The 20,670-nt window shown below is 41.5% G+C and overlaps 1 protein-coding gene across 2 annotated transcripts; it reads right to left on the bottom strand.

Moving 5' to 3' along the window:
* Window positions 1–11,853: 11,853 nt before the first annotated feature.
* LOC127294848 (probable magnesium transporter NIPA4) lies at window positions 11,854–17,313 on the bottom strand. Of its 2 annotated transcripts, none has more exons than XM_051324745.2 (9): window positions 17,021–17,313; window positions 15,599–15,655; window positions 14,855–14,945; window positions 14,600–14,760; window positions 14,402–14,529; window positions 14,154–14,291; window positions 13,194–13,286; window positions 12,682–12,787; window positions 11,854–12,594 (listed from the first exon to the last, which is right to left on the bottom strand). In XM_051324745.2, exons 1-9 carry the CDS (start codon window positions 17,175–17,177, stop codon window positions 12,404–12,406), a joined length of 1,122 nt encoding a protein of 373 aa, XP_051180705.1. In that variant the 5' UTR covers window positions 17,178–17,313; the 3' UTR covers window positions 11,854–12,403. The 2 variants fall into 2 exon arrangements, with proteins under 2 accessions (XP_051180705.1, XP_051180706.1); XM_051324746.2 differs by lacking the exon at window positions 17,021–17,313 and adding an exon at window positions 15,816–15,834.
* Between the last annotated feature and the right edge of the window lie 3,357 nt (window positions 17,314–20,670).

Here is a 20,670-nt window from a genome sequence, read left to right as displayed (position 1 = left end):
GAAGAGCAAAGTAACAAGCATAGGAAGATAAAACAAGTATAGCTTCAAAAATTTCAGCACATAGAGAGGTGTTTTAGTAACATGAAAATTTCTACAACCATATTTTCCTCTCTCATAATAACTTTCAGTAGCAACATGAGCAAACTCAATAATATAACTATCACATAAAGCATTCTTATCATGGGTCTCATGCATAAAATTATTACTCTCCACATAAGCATAATCAATTTTATTAGATGTAGTGGGAGCAAATTCAACAAAGTAGCTATCATTATTATTCTCATCAAGTGTTGGAGGCGTAGTATAATCACAACAAAATTTACTCTCCATAGTAGGTGGCACCAAAAGACCACTATCATTATAATCATCATATATGGGAGGCAAAGTATCATCAAAGAAAATTTTCTCCTCAATGCTTGGGGGACTAAAAAGATCATGAAAACCAGCTTCCCCAAGCTTAGAACTTTCTATATCATTATCAACAATGGTGTTCAAAGCGTTCATACTAATATTACTACCAGCATGCAAATAAGATTCCATAGGTTTTTTAATTTTCGCATCAAACAATCCATGTTTTAAATCAGGAAATAGAATAAGAAGCTCATTCTTGTCCATTATGCCAAACTAGTGTAAACAAGAAACAAAAAGATGCAATTGCAGGATCTAAAGGAAATAGCTTCGAGTACTTACAACGGCGCCGGAAAATAGCTTAGTAGCCGAGATCCGGAGTGTGAGTACCTTTTACCTTTCCTCCCCGGCAACGGCGCCAGAAAATAGCTTGATGTCTACGCCCTCCTTTTCTCGTAGACAGTGTTGGGCCTCCAAGAGCAGAGGTTTGTAGAACAGCAGCAAGTTTTCCCTTAAGTGGATCACCCAAGGTTTATCGAACTCGGGGAGGAAGAGGTCAAAGATATCCCTCTCATGCAACCCCTGCAACCACAAAGCAAGAAGTCTCTTGTGTCCCCAACACACCTAATAGGTGCACTAGTTCGCGAAGAGATAGTGAAATACAGGTGGTATGAATATATATGAGCAAGAGCAACGGTGCGTAAAAATAACTTGTCGGCGTGTAGTTGATGGTGGTAGTATTGCAGCAGTAGTAACGCAAAGAAAACAAGAAACAAGCAAATATAGCGATATTTAGGAACAAGGCCTAGGGATTACACTTTCACTAGTGGACACTCTCAACATTGATCGCATAATAAATAACTCTTTCTCATATGTGCTACATACACTCTTTTGTTGGATGATGAACACATTGCGTAGGATTACACGAACCCTCAATGCCGGAGTTAACAAGCTCCACAATTCAATGTTCATATTTAAATAACCTTAGAGCATAATAGATCATTGCAAAATAAACCAAGAACTAACATAGTGCACACACTGTCCACATTACACTATGAAGGAGGAATAGATCACATCAATACTATCATAATGATAATTAACTCCACAATCTACAAGAGATCATGATCATAGCCTACGACAAGAACCACATGGTGCACACACTAGTCACCTTTACACCATGCAGGAGGAATAGACTACTTTAATAACATCACATGAGTAGCACACAACTAGTAGCGATACAAAGCTCATATGAATCTCAATCATGTAAAGCAGCTCATGAGATCATTGTATTGAAGTACATAGGAGAGAGATTAACCACATAGCTACCGGTACAGCCCCGAGCCTCGATGGAGAACTACTCCCTCCTCATGGGAGCAGCAGCGGTGATGAAGATGGCGGTGGAGATGGCAGCGGTGTCGATGGAGAAGCCTCCCGGGGGCACTTCCCCGTCCCGGCGGCGTGCCGGAACAGAGACTCCTGTCCCCCAGATCTTGGCTTCGCGATGGCGGCGGCTCTGGAAGGTTTCTGTGGGTTTCGTCGATCGTATCAGGGTTTTCGCGACGGAGGCTTTAAATAGGCGGAAGGGCAGCCTCGGAGGGGCACAGGGCCACCACACCATAGGGCGGCGCGGCCCCCCCTCTGGCCGCGCCAGGGTGTAGTGTGGGGCCCCCAGGGCTTCCCTCTGGCGGTTCTCGGGTGTTCTGGATGCTTCCGGTGAAAATAGGAACCTGGGCGTTGATTTCGTCCAATTCCGAGAATATTTCGTTACTAGGATTTCTGAAACCAAAAACAGCAGAAAACAGCAACTGGCCTCTCGGCATCTCGTCAATAGGTTAGTTCCGGAAAACGCATAAATATGACATAAAATGTGCATATAACATGTAGATATCATCAATAATGTGGCATGGAACATAAGAAATTATCGATACGTCGGAGACGTATCATGACACAAAGGACACTACGAGGTAGTAAGCACGAGGTAACTTTCAGAAAGCCATACCTAGCTTCAGAAGTACCCAAGCAAATAAAAAGGAGACATCCGAGGTGAAAGAAAACCTCGAAGCCTAGAACAGAATTATGTGGAACCCACAAAGTAGAGAGATCATGATGGAAGGAAAATCTCTCTGTTGAAACGAAACAAAGAGAGAACAAAGAACACACAAGACTTTAGAAAACTCAACCCTAGGTCAACTGGTCAAGAAACGACCTGCCATTCAAGCACCTAAGTTTTGAAAGACCAGAAGAGATGGTAAAACTTTTCCAAATCAACACAAGGTAAGGTGTGACACTGAATTAGAGTGATACCAGATAAGGAGTAAAAAGAATCCTAATCAGATTTTCGTAAATATTTTTAGCTTTCAAATAGTTTTCACAAACACTAGACTCAACATCGACCAATAGAAAGGTTTTTCTACAGGCAGTCCTGCTCTGATACCAAAACCTGTGGGGTCCCCCGGAGGTCTTAGGCTAGACAAACCTAGATCTCCATCTGGCATAAGCCTAACCTAGATCTCTAGGGCCTACAGGGTGAGAATCGGTAACACAACAATGACTCTATGACTCAAAAAGTAATACAAGCTCATAACTGAGCGAAAAACCAAAGTAATACAAGCAGAGATCACTGACCTGACATTTCATCAATCAACGTAAGCGAAGTTATGCTATTCTAAATAGCAAGATAGCAAAAGGCCTAAGAGGCCAGGAGCATAACGGCGACGTCCCAGCCCATAGATTCCAGGATGTCACCTGGGAATCCCAAGCTACTCGTCGATGTCGACCTAGAAACCACCATTTGTTGGAGCGACTTCGTCTGAAACAAAGCATGCAAAGCTGAGTACAGGGACTCAGCAAGACTTAGTACAACCTGTTAGCAAAGCTGGTATGCGAGGCTTTATGTGGAGCTTATTTTGCGGAAAGCCAGTTTTCCTTTATAAACAAGAGGGAGCTGAAGCTCGACTATTCAGATCATTTTAAAAAGGGATAAGAGAGCGATATCACTAGCTCTACTGATCATCATATTGAATCCACCGAGATCTTCATCATATGCTGAACCTATCAACTAGGATCACCCCCTCGATACCCAAAGAAGGGATCCTTATCACACATTGATTCCAAGTTTTACGATTAGGTTAAAGTTCTCTATGATCAACACGTCCTTCCCCAAGTCGTCCATAACCGTGGACACGGCTTTTCGAAAAGATTTACCCTGCAGGGTTGTACAACTTTACCCACACGCGCCGACCGACTCTTAGTGCCGTCATGTACACGCTTCCTTGGCGTGCCGGCAGAGGGTGGTCGACCAAAACCTTTCCCTTACTTCGCCTATTCCATGAGTCAATCTAACTGGGGAACTCCGTCATCGTAGGTAGCCATTCTCCGAGGCGGTCCCGGTCATTGTGTGCAGGGGGTCCAATTCAATGCCTCCAGCATCCTTCACCCTAGCCACGTCCCTGTATGATGCACCTTTGAAAACCTTTTCCACGCCTTCGCCATGCAGAATGCCAAATGGAACTCGCAAACTAATTGACTCATGGGTAAGCTAGGCAAGTTCGGGCCATGGGGTTCCCATGGGCCCCATGTGGCTGTACGCTCGGTCTTGGTTCCGAAGGCGAGAACTCAGGTCCTAGTATCAGCGAGAACGAATAAAATCACCACATCCCCAGGTGGCGGCACATCCAAGCCTTTAAGCATGTTTAATTATCATCATTGATCTTACCACATCATCCTGCCATACTAGGTTCAATCGCAGTTCTGATTCATCAACCGGATGGATCAGAATTCGTCATCCAAGCATGGCTAAGCATATCCGAGATAATGGCTCTAGCGGTGCACACAAGCTCAAACCTAGTTTTGATGGGAGCAGTGTATCAGAGTATTTAGGCTACAAGGATGGTAAATGCAATACACATAGGATAACTATACATGCCGATAAAACATATTGGAATCGTATGCAATATGTAGGAACCAGAAGTAAAAGCATTTCGAAACCATAATATGAACTAGGCTAGGGCTTGCCTTTGTCCCTGACAAACCAATGTGGATCTTTGGAGATCCCATGCTTGACTTGTTCGTCGATGGACAAGTATTGACCTTCGTCGTTGTCGATCTTCATCGTCTCAGGCACTTGCTCTATCGATCGCGAAGAAGCAAACACCGGAAAGGTAGAACAACAATCAACACATGGCATTTATGCAATGCGAATACAAGAATGATGATATGCCATGTTAATTAGGTACTGAAACTAACCTTAAGACATCATCAAATTAATTGAGGTTCGACGGGACTAGGGTTACTAGTTCCTGAGCCTCAGAGGGGTTGATTCAGTTCTTCTAAAACAACTAGGTTCAAAGTTGTTTAACAATGCATGATTTTGTAACCAAGTTGTAGATCTCATTTTTCTGAAATTATTCATATATTATACATATTTTCTGATTTAAAATGAATAAGTTATGAATTTTACAAGTTTTATTCATTTTAAATCATTTCTGGAAATTCTGGAAAATTATTAAAAATCTGACAGACCTGGACCCACATGTCAGGGTTTTATTCATTATGTAAATATTTATGAAAAGATTAAAAACCTGCCAAGGGGCCCCACCTGTCATGGATTTAACAATTTCTAAAACATTTATAAAAATAAAGAAAAAGGGGGCGGGTCCCACGGCGGTCAACCGCCGGTGGTCAATTCCGGCGGCCGGCGCAGGTGACCATAGCGCGGCGGCGCTGTGGCGCGCCCCTGGACGCGCGGAAGGGCGCGCTAGAACCGTGCGAGGACGGCGGACTCAAAGGTGTTGGCGGCGCTGGCTGGGGGTGGCCGGAACCACGCCGGCGGCGAGCTGCTGCGGCGGAGCTCGCAGGTGTGTGGCGCGGCGGCATTACAGGGGCAGAGGGAGAAAGGCAAGAGGCCCTGGAGGACCGGTGGCTCACCAGCAAGCTCGTGGGAGGGTTGCTGAGGCCGTGGAAGCTCCAACGGCGTCGATTCAACGGCGGCCGGGGTCGAGGAAGAATGGCTCGGTGGCGGCGATTGCGGCTGCCCCGGGTCGATTCGCTTGACGGGGAGAACGGGGGAGACACGTTGACGACGATGGCGTGGACGACGGAGCTCGTCGGGGCTTCAAACGACGGCGATAGCCGGAGGCCGAGCGGCCAGGGTTAGGGTTTCGTGGCGCGGTTACACACAGAGAGAGAGAGAACGAGAGGGGAACTGGGCGGCTAGGGTTCGTCCGAGGCGACTCAGGGTACTTGTAGGCAACGGGAACCGGCGGCGAGGATCTTGGCGCCGGCGACGACGGTGCGGGCGACACGCACCTGCTTCCAGGAACGAAGGTAGGGGATGGTCTTGGCGATTTTGCAGATAACCCCCTGGGGTGGAGTTGGGCCAAACTGGGCTGCTGGTGGGTTGGGCAGAGAGAAAAGAAGAGAGGCAAGAGTTGGGCTGCGGCCCAATAGAGAAGAGGGAGGTTTCTCTATTTTTCCAAATCTATTTTCAAATTCCTTTTGGTGTTTTGGAATCTGTTTGAAAATGCAAATGTTTTTGAAACTTAAAAATATCCATGGGCTTCATAACATCTATAGAAGTTCCATGTATTTTGGTTTGATACAAATTTTCAAAGCATTTGAGATTAGAGAGAGGTTTAAACAAACCTTAGGGTTTTCAAATTATTTCTTAATGCAATTTTCTTAGGAAAATTCTGATGCAAATGAAATGATGCACAATCAAACCGTAATCTAGGTTTTGTAAAAACAGGGATGTTACACTTCATGAAGATCATATCAATGATTTGTATACTACAACATACAGTGGTATGCTAGATCACCGCATAGTCCGTATTAAAAATATCTAAAATATCTTATAACTTAACACAGTGGGTATTTCTGTCATATGCATTGCGCAGGTTTCTTTACTGTGAAAGCTCAACTTCCCTTAGAGAACCGTAAATACACATCCCATGTGATCAAAAGACAAGTACGCGAAGAATACTCCATTTTGTTAGTTGCCCCTATCCACACACACAAAAGGAGAGCAACATAATGACACGTTTTTCTTGATCACTGGGTTCATCACTAAACACTCAGGAAGTCTTAGGATTCCAACTATTTCTTTGTGACCTCACTTCTAACTTGTCCTTGAAATTAACATTTCCTAAGTCCCAAAAGAAACGGGTTGTCGACCACTTGCTTCAACGATGATGAGGAGTTTGGATTGCTTCAACCTTTAAATATTACAAATAGGTTTGAGAATTGGTTAAAAGGGGTGGCTAAAAAAAATAAAGGATACATTAGAGTTGGTGTGTGCGCTGTTCTTTGGGCGATATGGAAGGTTAGGAATGACTTTGTGTTTAACAGGAAAAGTTTCCCATCATTTTTGCAGGTTATCCCTATGGCTACTCATTGGATCCATATGTAGTCCTATCTATAGCCGGCGGAAGAGCGACAAGCTATAGATATTGGGTGCAACCGACTGGCAACGGCAGCACGGGATTTCTACAGCCAATGCAGTTGGTGTGCTGATAGACGGCTGACATGTTGATGCAGAGGTGCTCCATCTTGCTGGTTTTTTTAGATGGCTCATTTTTTTGAGACCTTATGTGATCCATGATTTAGTAATAATGCTCTGAGATAATATAATGTACCGCTGAGTTATTAATAAAATAAAGCTATATGCATTAATTGATGCAGAGGTTGGGATGCTTCATTTCGAAAAAAACAAAGGTAGGAACAGATGTGCCCGCGGCATCCTTTCCTACAGGACAATATAGAATGCCCGCGGACCTAGGTAGTTACAAACAATCCAAACAATCCTTCTCCCTCCACGAAGATTCACATGACTAGTATTTCTTTTCCTGAATAGAACTAAATAAACACAAACAATCAATGATAAGGATGAGCATGTGGGCTGGTGGTGCATGCGAAGCGGTGTGATCTTCACACCAAATGGGCCCTTTTGTCTTCAGAACCAACATTTCTTTTTGACCATCCAACGGCCGGCCGGCTGAACAAGAACCCCAATGTAGTACCATGCTTCCAGGAATTTCTGCAAGGGTAGTGGAGCACAATTCCATCGTTGGAGGAGATGCTCGAACGTGTTTAAAATCGAACAGTGGTCACATGCTTGTAGAAAATATAGAACCCTAGTTTTTTGTGGTTGTATATAGAGGTACAATGAGGGGAGAAGATTTGAACTAAAGAAGATCTAATCCTAGTCTAACCTCAACCATACATTTATTTTCGAGCTTTGTTTAGTCCGTATATAGCGGAAACCACAAGTGTAGCTCGAGCTACACGTCGTTTTTTGAAAAAATTGAAAACAACATTTTAAAGATTCAAAAAAAATCTGAAATTAAATGAATATGTAGCTAATACTGTGATCTACAAACATGGAAAATTTCGACCTCAAATACATTATATTCGGAGCTGTGCAAAAGTAACAAATTCTCATATCAATATTAGTGAACAGTGGCAGATTTCAAAATCTCAAAATCTGCCCGATTTTGTCATTTTTTTGCAGTCCAGAATATGAGGTATTTCGAGTTCAAATTTCACACATTGGTAGAACCCATCATTGTCTACATCTAGATTTTTTTTGTTAGATTTTTTTGAAACTTTAAAATTCCATTTTCAAATTTTGCAAAAAAAGGAGCTACATGTGAGCTACAAAAATTCACTCTCCCGTCTATAGTCTGTATTGAAATATCTATAACATCTCATATAATATAAAGCCGAGGGAATTTATGTCTTGTGCATTGGGTAAATGCTCGGTTTCTTTGCAATGCGCACTAAGAAGTGCAGTGAATCATACCTCTTATTGTATCGCTCCTTCTAAATTATAAGATAATCTGGCTTTTTAATATCTAGGTACTTTTTAGTGTGTTTGGTCACCGGAAATTCGTTTCTGATCTCGAGCTTAGATGCTCCCGAACTCTAGACCAATCACGTTTAGCACACTTCAAATCTGTCAGAGTATTCAGCTCCGTATTCACTTCGTAGCTCTGTTTTTTAACGGTGACTGAGCCAGCCGTAATCAATACCGGCTGCTACTGTGATCACGTGCACAGTCGCGCGTGTGGCTATAGTAGGAAAATACAGCCCACACTAGTCGAAGTTGACGGAGACCAGTTTGCCTGAAATGAAGGACACGACGACAAATCTGTAGCCTGTAGCCGAGCTTTCTTGTGCTTCAGCCATGGATTAGGGATTCTGTTCACACACAACCTCGCCGCCGACGTCTCTAACCGGGTCAACAATTCCGAGCACCACGTTACCGCCGGAGCGCACCATCAACCAACAAATTCAATGGAGACACCGGATCGATGCCGGCAAGCCGTCCGTCCGCCGGAGACTTTTGTTTTGAACAAGGCCGGAGACTAGGAATAAACAACAAGATCCAAATTCTCCGGGCATCACTGTGTATAGCAACGCCGGTGGCAGATAGAGCCGTGTTTTCCAGCGAGTTAGCTGCCCTGCCGGTCAGAGCAGAAAATTAGAGAAGAAGGCGAGGGGGAGTTCGTGTTATACCTGTACTGGTGGGATCACTCAAAGGTGTATTTTTCTTTGTAACTTGCTTCGTATATCCTGTAGAACTAAAAAAGTGGCACATGTCCCGATAGATTTGCGTGGCCCAGAAAACGAGCTCATCTGAGCTCGGGAGCAAAAACGGTTTGGTCACTTACTTTAGTCTATGTGTAGTCCATATTAAAATACCTAAAATATCTTATAACTTAACACTGACGGGATTTCTGTCATATGCATTGCGTAGGTTTCTTTACACGGAGAAAGTTCAATTTCCCCTTAGAGAACCGTAAATACATGTCCCATGTGATCAAAAGACAAGTGCGCGAGGAATACTCCATTTTGTTAGTTGCCCCCTATCCACACCCAAAAGGAGAGCAACATAATGACACGTTTTTCTTGATCACTGGGTTCGTCACTAAACACTCAGGAAGTATTGGTGTTCTAACTATTTTCTGTGACCTCGCTTCTAGCTGGCCTTGAAATTAACATTTCCTGAGTCCCAAAAGAAACGGTTTGTCGACCACTTGCTTCGCCGATGATGAGGAAGTTTGGCTGTCACACAAAGGTAGCAACAGATGTGCCCGCGGTATCCTTTCCTACAGGAAAATATAGAATGCCTGCGGACCTAGGTAGTTACAAACAATCCTTCTCCCTCCACGAAGATTCGCATGACTCGAATTTTTTTTCCTGAATTCAACTAAATAAACAGAAACAAGCAGTGATAAGGATGAGCATGTGGGCTGGTGGTGCAGACGAGGCGGTGTGATCTTCAAACGAAATGGGCACTTTTGTCTTCAGAACCAACATTTCTTTTTGACCATCCAACGGCCCGGCCGCCAAGCCTGCTCAGCACTAGGGGAGTGGTGTTTTGGCTCAGCACTAGCTATTCAAGTGCCAAAAGATTGTAATGTACTTAGCTTTGACTAGGCGTGGATCCACATTAGTTTACAATGGTTCGAGTTGAATCCAAAACGCTACTGCAAAACCAAATGTTCGTCTCGTAATGCTAGTTTCTACAACTAATAAGGTTGCATAGCAGAATATCTACAACCTGCAACGTAAGTTAACCTCAGAACCTTCCGATCATCGGCAATTGGCAATATGCCATTCAGCGTTTGGTGTAGCGAACTCGCCTACATAGATGAGCTACCGTCACCATTCACACAGAGATCGACCTGGATAGAGTTAAATTCAGGTGAGGCAATTACAGGGCACGTGAGAGCCGCAGGGCCGTGCTAGCGTTCCGGGCACACCAACCACTTGTAAGGCAATGCTCTTCCTCGAGGTAATTATTTGCCACCGCTTTGGCTGAGGGCAGCTTGATAAAGCAAGTTCAGCTTTTCACAGACAGCCTATCGATTTGTTTGGACACAGAAATGTTACGTACATCGTTCAACCGGAGCCAGAACAATCTAACCAGCATCCAGGATGAACTGGTAATGCCAACAGCTATATTTATCTGGTCTCAGATGACAATCAGATTTTTTTTTGAAATGGAGGGCGTACCCCCAGCCTTTCCATTGAAAAGATGCATACAACCTTTTTATTGATAGATGACAATCAGATGGTGGGACACTAATGGTGCTTCAAATGGCTATTTGCAATGCAACCAAAAAATGAATTAATAGATTTATTAATTCATCCATAGTCTACTTACTTGAGCACATAAAGATGGCAAATGAACTACTCTGAAAACAACCAACACTCTTCCAGCAAACATTACAGCAAGCATCCTGAGAGAACCAATTTACATGATAAACTTGAAAGCCATGAACACATGCTTTCTGCAATGGTAACCCTCTTACAGTACAAACTTCTGAGATAATGTTTTAATGAAAATTGCTATCAAGTACCATTCGTTGTTAATTCATTATGTTTTCTGAAAGAATTGTTTCAAAAGAAAAGAAAAAAGATAATGTGTTTCATTCATGGCTATCAAGTTTCAGATTCATTATGTTTTCTGAAAGAATCCTTACATAATGTGTTATTTAATTATGTAGTTCGTTGTTGAACCTTTTCTATGTTATAGTATGTAAAGGCAAAGGTCATCTGACAGATTTAATCAGGTATATATATTCTTTCAATTTTCTATTCTTTGCAAACTGCCTTGCTAATTTTATTATGATGGGGCAGACATAAGTGTTGCCCCTGGCGCTCTGCATAGCCACAGCCTAGTTTAGGTAGTATTCCTATAGATAACAACAATACAAGATGGAGCCACATTGGGTAATCCTCATTCCTCAAGATTAGAGAAAAGTACGAGTAAGTAGGATTCCTATTCATAAGGGAATTGCAACTGCAATCAGCATCCTAGTTTAGGTAGTATTCCTATAGATAATATGGAGTCCAGCTCCCACTAATCATGCTGTGACAAATTTTATGTTTGGTTTTTTCTTCTACATGAGCAGTATGGTATACCCCCAGTTCATCGGGAAATTAAATCTAATCTAAAAAAATATGGAAACTAAGAGATAATGACATACATAGAACGCTAGATGGAACTGACTTCGGTTTATTATAAGTTTCATGATACAAAATATTGTTGGCAATACAGCGCTTCTTTTAGTTGTATTTGCTAAATTTTAGAGAAGGCATTGTTAATGGTCTGACCTTGACAGAATAAAGTTTGTGAACATGTACACAACCTAACAAGAAGTGATCTTGGAAAGATAACAAAAAAAATGTGATGTTGCAAAGAGAAAAAACAAAACTTGTTAAACCAGTTCACAGAAGAATATATTCCTTACCTTCTTTACATGGCAAAAATAGTCAACAGATGTTTGGGATGGAACTATATGTTCTTGCACCAGCCATTTCTATTTATTTTGGTAATCATCTTGGATCATAATGCACAACTTCCTGTAAACTTGCAAAGTATGGCAAACAGATGAACTAAACCAAAATTACGAAACTCATGCAAAGCTAGCTGCTTTATTAATTATCTGCCCACTGTATTGCATTTTTTAATGCATGAGAAGGAATTGGCATAATGACTCATTCTCAACAAATATTTACGATAAAGCATGAGACTTAGGTTCATCAATTGACTACTAAAAAGTATGAATCGATACTTACACAGAAAACAATTGGCCCCTAACTAGACAGCAATTTATGAGATAGATACAGGTAAAATAATAAAAATGAAGCTTTGATTTTCCTATGTAGCATGTTCCTAAAAAATCAGATAAGCTCAAATTGCAGTGTAGCTGCATGACTGTCTAAAAGTGAAAAAAAAATGGTATACTAAATGATGCCACCTGTATGTAAGTACACTTCATCCGGTTTTCCAGAACTGGTATTTCATAAGTATCATTTAATTGCCCTGGCAGTTGACATCATCCCTCGTTTGCCCTTATAATAGATGAAACCATCATCCAAGGAGGGGCAAGGATAATATCTATAACTTCCATAACCTCATTCTATCCAACGCCAAAGATTAGGTAAAACCTCCAAGTCCGGTTCCTCGTCAACCAATCCTGTCTGAAATTGTGGGCAGCAAATTCTGCCATGAGGTTCCTAGCACATGTGGGCAAAGGAACATTCATCAGGCCATATTCAAGTCTTTGTATCTAAGAGGAAGATCTTCCATTAGGTAGCGATTGTCAGCCTTGGGAAGTGATAATGGTAAGGTCTCATCATCCGCAACATCTTGATATTTTAGTGGAAGAATCTCGATGGCAAACGCATTCTGGCTAGCATGCTTTGGGCGCCGTGTGGACAAAGTTGGCCCAGTACCTATTTAGAACAAAATTTCATTACTGTAGATATAATGGGATTGTGTTTCTCATAAAGATACGTAAAATGGCTAAATTCATGACATACTGTCATTCATGTCCTTCGTCTTGTGAAGGAGAAATGTCCCTGAAAGGATGGTCACAAAACCACACATCTCTGTGACAATTTGTGTTGGATTCTGCCGATCCCAATCCTGCATGTCAAATAGCTAAAAAACTGAGGAGATAAATCTGACATTATGTAGGTATGTTAAAAAAAAGTAACATCATCAATGAAAAAAAAGGTACATTGATCAAGATAAAAATCAAGTCATCATGCTAAATTGTAATAAATATTAGGCACAACTGAATACTACAGTGGTCCAAATTACAAAAAAAAATCATGTGGCTTGCATTCAGGAAAGCTATAATCCTAAACCAAAAGTATAATGGAACTATATGCCCACATGTCCTTGTCATGGTGAGAGCTATTCCAGACAATATATAAGCAAAAATAGAATCACAGTGCAATCCGGCAGCAAGATTAATAACATTTTGCGTAAAGAAGTTCAGTTGATAGTGAGGATGCATGTTTGCCATGAACACAATGCGAAAGGATACCTTGAACATTATCACACTCGCTATAATTGTTAGGGAAGTAAACATCACATAATATATTGGTGAAACAACTGCTGTATTAAACGTGTCCAATGCCTGCAATTTATAGATGAAAACAAATTAACACACATAACCTTGTCGTAGCAAATTCAACAGAAAGAACCCCGATCTGCGTGTGCAAACTGAAAACATATAGTAATATAAAAAAACAGCATGATTATAAGGACAAATAATATTCTAATTATAAGGAAAAATAATATTATAATTATTATTACTAACTAAAAGTCCAGTTTCGTCTCATATACTAAAACTTATTCCATATTTAGGGGTCGCAGTCAATAGGTAACTGCCTTTACTTTGCAAGGACCGAATGCTACTACATTTAGTATATATATACTTTGAGGCCATATGCATCACTTTGATGTAGAGGCTGGGGTATGCCCCCATTTCGGAAAAAAAAATTAGTATATACTCCATAATATTGTAATGTAGATCAACAAAATGAGAAATAGATACAACCGAAGCAAAATACTACAAGAAAACATATCGATTAAATTAAGCATATATCCTAACAAGAAAGCCTTCCATATGCCAAGGAAAACGTAAGGTGGTGACCCACAGCACTGATGATGTGGTGATATTAATGTGGTATCCCTTGGCACCAAATGTGCATGTGATATGTTTTTTGAGAAAGGCCAGAGATATGCATCAATAGTCTTGGGTGATGTACTTTTGTTCCTTCGAAATTTCCTATCCAGGTTGATTCACTAATACTCAACTCTATGTCATAAGTAATAGTACAGAAACTGATGTGCATGTGATATGTTTTTTGAGAAAGGCCAGAGACATGCATCAATAGTCTTGGGTGATGTACTTTTGTTCCTTCGAAATTTCCTATCCAGGTTGATTCACTAATGCTCAACTCTATGTCATAAGTAATAGTACAGAAACTGAAACTTGTACCTTGTTTAGGTAGTTTATCTGTGTGCTTACGCAGGTGGCAACAATTAGAGCAAAAGCCCATGTCTGAGGATAGTATAATTGGTTCACTCCAGAGAATGTCAGCTTCAGTGCAATTCCGAGAGCCTTTACACTCATAACCTGTTAAATTCTTACTATCAGATGGAGAATGGGATTCAGTGGGAAAAAATCCAGAGAAACATCAAGATGTATTCTAGAGCCAAGAGTTGTCGGTTCAGAAGAAGCCATACGGTGAGAGATCCTAGAAGAGAGCAGACTCCAATGTACACCATGATGTTTGTTTGTCCATGTTGAGGGACAACAAAATATATAAGCACCAAGGCTGCCACAACTACAATAGCCGCATATGAAAGAAAAGCTGGGAACAAGGAAAACAATAATGAGCTCATGAAAAATAAATAAAGTTAATGATGACAATTAGTAAATACCTGGCTCAGTTGCAAGATCCCAAACTTCCTTCACAGAATCAATATCACGCTCTTGTGGAGCATGGAGGGCAATTGTGATCGATCCAACTACACAAAGAGCACACCCAAGTATACCAAAGGTGTGCAGTTTCTCCTGTAGAATGGAATGAGCAAGTGCAGCACTGCAGACATTTAGAATGGACTGTGATTTCAGTTTAATAACCAACAAGCTCAAACACATTTTTAAGAGTTTTCTACGAATTATCATGACTGTACCTGATGATTATACTAAGTGCTCCAAGAGGAGTGACAAGAATAGCGGGAGCAAATGCATAAGCAGCAAAATTAGCGATTTCACCAACAATCACTGCCCAAAAGAGAACATGTAAGCGAACATTAGTCAAGTTTCTTTTCTCACAGAGTATTAGTAACATATTTAAATGAAAAAATGAGATAGCAACTTTGCTAGTATCAAAAGAGCGGTAGGCAAACTTATAATACTCTGAAGTCGAACTCTTTTCAGCTTCCACTCAATAAAATTCAACACATATTTAGTTGACAAAAAATCTTGAAGAAAGAACTTAATCTATATTCCCTAAGAACAGCAGACAGCATTAGATGATATGAATACTGAAGTATCACATTCAGATGACATGAATTGATTTGCTCTCTGGAGCCACTTTTCATGACATCTAGTCAAACCTTGTCAAAAAAAAAAAATTACACTATACTCACTTCTGCTCAGTTACAAATTGTAAGTTTCTCCTATTACAATATCAATCTCAGGCACTTAACAAAATCATCTTAGTGTATGTAGCTTCTCTGAAGAAAACAAACATCACAACATACGTGAGGTCACAAGGTGAGAGCCATCAAGAATATCATCATGGTCAGCAGGGCGTCTAACAAGAACCATGATAGTGGGAAAATGCAGGCTCATATATATGTGATAAAGCAAAGAAAGAAACATATTAAAAAGTAAAGGGACATAAAGTATAAAAAGAATGGACAGAGACTCACTAGAAATCATGCCTATCCACCAAAGTGGCTCCACTAAGTAAGAATACCCTCCATAACCTGTTTCATGTAAATTAAAATAATCTTAATTAGATTCTGCACTAAAATTTGTAGAAAGTATAATTATATATGAATGACATAGGTTCTCATGCTTCAAGGTAACTAAACTGAAATAACAAGAAGACTTTGTTGTAAGGAACAAACAAATCCAATCATGTACCTAATAGTAAGATGGGAAACTGATCATTTTGATTTAAGTTCAACCTGAGCACCGGACAGACTAAACAGCCACACTGATAAAAAAAAAAACAAGAGATATACAAACACAGGCTGCTCCGAGATTTACTGGTTCCTATTCATTCTCGAAAAGTTTCAGTCATGGTGTCCTGAAAAGAATCTGCCAGTAAACTACTTCAATCGAACCAAATGATCTGAACTAACTAAGATCTATCCATGATTAGGGAAGCCATAGGCAAGTAACAACGCCAAAATTTGACTTGACTCGGTCCAAAACAGCCGAACATCTTTGAAATCCAAGGAAATCAAACCGTTCCAAAATACAAATATACATCTACAAGTAACCATCACAGTTATTCCACCAGATAGCTTTGATTTGCAGGTTTGTGGAAGACAGCAAGAAAATATGTAAGACAATTGCGAATGGCCAAACATACCAGACCAAGAAACCACTATCGCAGACTCACTGAGCTCAATTCCAACAAGAGGAGCTGGCAACATGAAACAAATGTCGCCGCGAAAAGGAAAGCAAAACAAATATCATTCGGGTCAACTAAAAAAAACAAAGATTTGGACAGCATTTTCAACTAATTTCCCGCAGCAGAAGCTTTCCACAACTAAACCAAATCATTGCGACCCTTTTCACAGCGCGGAAAGAGGAGAGAATCAGGGCATCCAATTGCGACAGAATGAAGCGCGTCTTCGTGCTGGACTCAGCTGGACTTCCCACGGCGTCAAATCTACCGCGAAAAACGCGTCTCCCTGTCCGAAATTTAACCCTTTTTTTCCAGCGTCAACTCGACTCTTGTGTTCTGACCAACCAGAGCAAGAAAAGTTTCCAGGAAGTTGCAATAGCAAGCAAGCACAGTAGTTCCGATGAGTTCATTTGATTCAGCTGGTCTGGAGTCTGGACTGCCAATCTACCGGAGAAGAAGAAGAAAGAACATACCGCGCTACTATTTTTTTACCACAAGCAGATCCCTCCCACCAACCAAACAGAGAACAGCAAAACCAAAAGCAAACCCCGCCCGATTCCGCTACCCACCGCTCCAAATCAACGACGCTAGTCGACCCCCCTCGCCGACCAACCAACCCACCCACCCGCCAACGGCGAGATCCAAACGCCAGTGGGAGCAAAGCAAGGCACAGCCGCGCGCGGGGCCTCGGCCACCGACACTGGCAACTCACCCGCGCGGACGCCGGAGTCAGCGGCCCTCCTGAGTCCCATCTTCTTGACGATGAAGCTGGCGCCGATGAAGGCGCTGGACGACACCGCGAGGGCCAGGCCCTTGGCGTTGTCCGACGACATGCCCCCGAACCCGGCCGAGGAAGCGGGCGCCGCCATCTCAGTGGCGCCTCCGAACCCACCAGTGGCAGTGCGTCTCCGCCGCCGGCTCCGTCGTGTGCGCCTACGCCGCCGACATGAGGAGCGGTGGAGGTGGAAGGGGAGTAATCGGAAGCGGGAGGGAAAAGGCCAAGCCGGAGGAACATGTGGGAATTTTAACAGGATGGGAGTCTATGCATCCGGGCCCTTGAGGAATCTTCTATTAGTGTCTTCTGTTTTGGTTTAAGAGACCTGTAATCAAATTATTTAGTGAGAGCTTTGCCTGTTCTAGCTGTCCAAGTCGATTCTTTTTTTAGAGCACCCACATGTATAGGAGTGGTGTTTTGGAACATGGGAGCATATGCTTCCTTTATTTTGAAATGCATCTTACACATATTTTGAATTTTAAAAAAATTAAAACCTAAAATTCGCATGTAAATCTTCTCATACTACACGCTTACAAAGTTGTTTCGTAAAAAATCGACTTATCATGTGACGTGTGTAAAAAAGACAAAACTCAGTGCTAAAAATAATGCTTTTCACAAGATAAGTTTTCTTTTTTTTATATAGACCACAAAAAATATTAGTTTTTTGTGAAACTTGACGAACGAACATATATTATGAAGATGTACATGTAAATTTTTTTTTAACATTTTTCGACATTTTGAAATATGATTTTTTGGTACAGGGTGCATATGCACCCGGGAGCCGAATTGAATTTCCGCACATGTTTCATTAATCGAAAAACAACTTATCTGGAGCAACACACATGGAAATTAAAAGACAAACCGAGATAAAATGATTATATAGAATTGGTAGATAAAACACACATGAAGTACAAAGCTTATTTATAAACTTATGGGTACTTATTTTGTGATATCTATAAATCTATTATACCAAAATGATTTTCTCAGCAAACGATATAATCGGTTTGTTTGGAAAATTCTACACTTCTCGCCTCCGGTGATTCTTATGCTTTGTGCTTCTTCATAACTTCCTTTGCAATTTCCTTCTTATACCTCCACCAGTTTCTCCGATGCCACTCATACTCGCTCGCCACCCCTCCTCCGCCACTTCACTTCAATGAATGTGTTTATTTTGGGTTCATGGGGAGCTCGAGTTTGAGCCCGAAATGGTAGTTCTCTACATGTCATCGGGCTTGAGGAAGGTGGTTCTAAGAGATTGATGGGTTTGTGTCGCCAGATTGGCTTGGGCGAGGGCGAGCCGAATTGGGTGGGGAAGTAGAATAGCCTCAAAACGTAGGGAAGAGGATCGCGAATTTATGAATTTTTCGTGTTGTGTGCGATGTTTTTGACATGTTGCAAGCCTTTATAATGTGTATTGTGTACACGCATGGCATGTTGCAATGGTTCTGATGCATTCATTTTTCTTTATCATGATGTGTGTATGGGGGGTACATCTTAAATACTTTTAGGTGACATAATTTGTTGCATACATATAAATCTTTACAAGACGAGCATGTTTGAATGTTGCAACGATCTTGGATTATTTCTGTTACGATTTGCGGGCAGGAAATGTTGCATATGAAGAAGAATGTTACGTGCAAGAGTCTCCGTTGTAATGATAAAATATCATAGCTAGGTTTGTTTTTCTTACAGAGATCTAACAACAAGGGAGGCATGCAATTTGGGTACAAAAAACTAAATAAACTAGCCTATGCTTAGAGGGTTTCCAACATGTTGAAGTTGAATTTGGTTCTCGTCCAAAGGAATCACTTTTTATATTGTTCCTAGAACTATAGTTGGCTCATGGAGAAATACTAGAAAGAGCTGTTTACTGAACTTGGTTTAACTAGATACATTTTATTTGACGCTAGAACTCGTATTGCTGTCAAAAGATTGCCAGATAACTCCATTTTTGCCTTGTTACTAAGAGCTTTTGGCAAAATAGTTCTTTTATTCGAGTATGAACTTTTTGCAGAATATTGTCACCAATGGTTTTACGATCAGCTAAATGCTAGTAGTAGTAGTACCACAAATATGTTTTAGTAGGATGCAAATTGATACCCACAAAAGATGAATTGGACGCGTCAAAAAGCAGACACCAACACGCACCCACCGAGTGGCATTTTCCTTTCCGAATGCGGCATATGGAGAGGAATCAACAGCTAAATATCATGCCAAGTTCTAATTAGTAATTACCCAAACCCCTCGAGGCCCAAGGCGCAAAACTCCCCGAAACTGCGGGCAACTCAAAATAAATAAACGAGTTTCCACCCAAATCACGCGGCTTTGCCCGCACAGCTTGAGGCCGACGCGATCCGCCGTCCATCTCCGCATCGGACGGCTGTTGAGTTACATGGTGCATGGACCGAGCCTATGCGTGCGTGACGTCATGTGTGTGGGGCCGGCGAGGTCGGGTGCACGTGGAATATGCGGCAGTGGAGGGGAGAGAAAAGGTATCTGACACGCTGGCATCTTCTTTGCTTCTCTGACTTCTCCCGTGGTCTACGCTTCAGCCTCTTTTTATTTTATTTTTATTTTGCACAAACAACATCTTTCCTGTCAAATTATTACGTTCCGAATTAGTCCTGAATGAAAAACAGAAAACAGAGAAAGGAAGACTAGTAGTAGTAGTACTATTCAGTTTCAGTGCCAACGTTTAAGTCTGGCCGAAAAAAGTTGCTGCTGACATTTCGAGTGATGGAGACATGTTGGTTTAATAATATTTAAGCAAAAAATGTCAACAGGATAACAGCGATCATGCTGACCTACTTAATACTGTTGCCCAACGGATACTTTGCCGTTGCCAATAGAGATGTCAAATCTAATGTTCAAACTTCAAACCCAAATTTATTTGGAAGGTGCGAGGAAACAAACCTGAAAATAAATAGCGGGCAATAGTGAGACATCACCATTCTCCAAATGTCCGATTATGAAGATGGAATTTTACAGACATCTTTCAGACTGTGGTTATTTGAGAATTTGCACACCTGCTAAAGTGCTAAACGTGATTGTACAAAAGTTACAAGTTCTTAGAAACCAGTCGATGTGTTCATTTTGTCTAAAAAGATGATAGTTCTAGTCCGAGCTGACACAGTGCAGGCAACATTTATCCAATGTTGCAGCACAAGAAAAAATAACCGAAACGGAAATAACCCAAAAGAGTAATTAAAAAATATCCTTTTACCGTCATCGAAAGGGCCAGGCCTGCAACATACCGACGAACATGAAAACCAGCCAAATCCAAGAATTATGCTGGACACATAAATTCCACATGCCCTTCGCCGATGTTACACATACCATAGAGCGAGGATAAGACAGGAAAAACATTTTGTGAACCCTCGCGCTGGCAAGAGGCTGGGTTCCACCGCACCTCCAAGGCTTGAAGGGACATTGGAGGCGGAGCTAGCCGGTACCGTCGCAAGCAAGGGGGCTAAAACCCTAGACACCTTTGGGTGCCTTTCTTTTCTTCTCTGATGTCCGAACTTATAGAGATGAGCTCAATCTTTCAAGTGTGTACTCCCTCCATATCTCCATATCACAAATAATTT

Source organism: Lolium perenne, chromosome 4 (assembly GCF_019359855.2).
Source record: "Lolium perenne isolate Kyuss_39 chromosome 4, Kyuss_2.0, whole genome shotgun sequence".
Taxonomy (NCBI): Eukaryota; Viridiplantae; Streptophyta; class Magnoliopsida; order Poales; family Poaceae; genus Lolium; species Lolium perenne.
This window is presented reverse-complemented; position numbering and strand designations above follow the sequence as displayed.

What these genes read in the sequence shown, in the direction of transcription:
- LOC127294848 (XM_051324745.2), bottom strand. Translation starts at nt 17,177, where the DNA reads ATGGCGGCGCCCGCTTCCTCGGCCGGGTTCGGGGGCATGTCGTCGGAC. An exon ending in GTGGATAGGCATGATTTCTA is followed by an intron (nt 14,946 to 15,598) that starts GTGAGTCTCTGT and finishes TCTTTTGGGCAG; the next exon opens with TGATTGTTGGTGAAATCGCT. An exon ending in GACGAAGGACATGAATGACA is followed by an intron (nt 12,595 to 12,681) that starts GTATGTCATGAA and finishes TGTTCTAAATAG; the next exon opens with GTACTGGGCCAACTTTGTCC.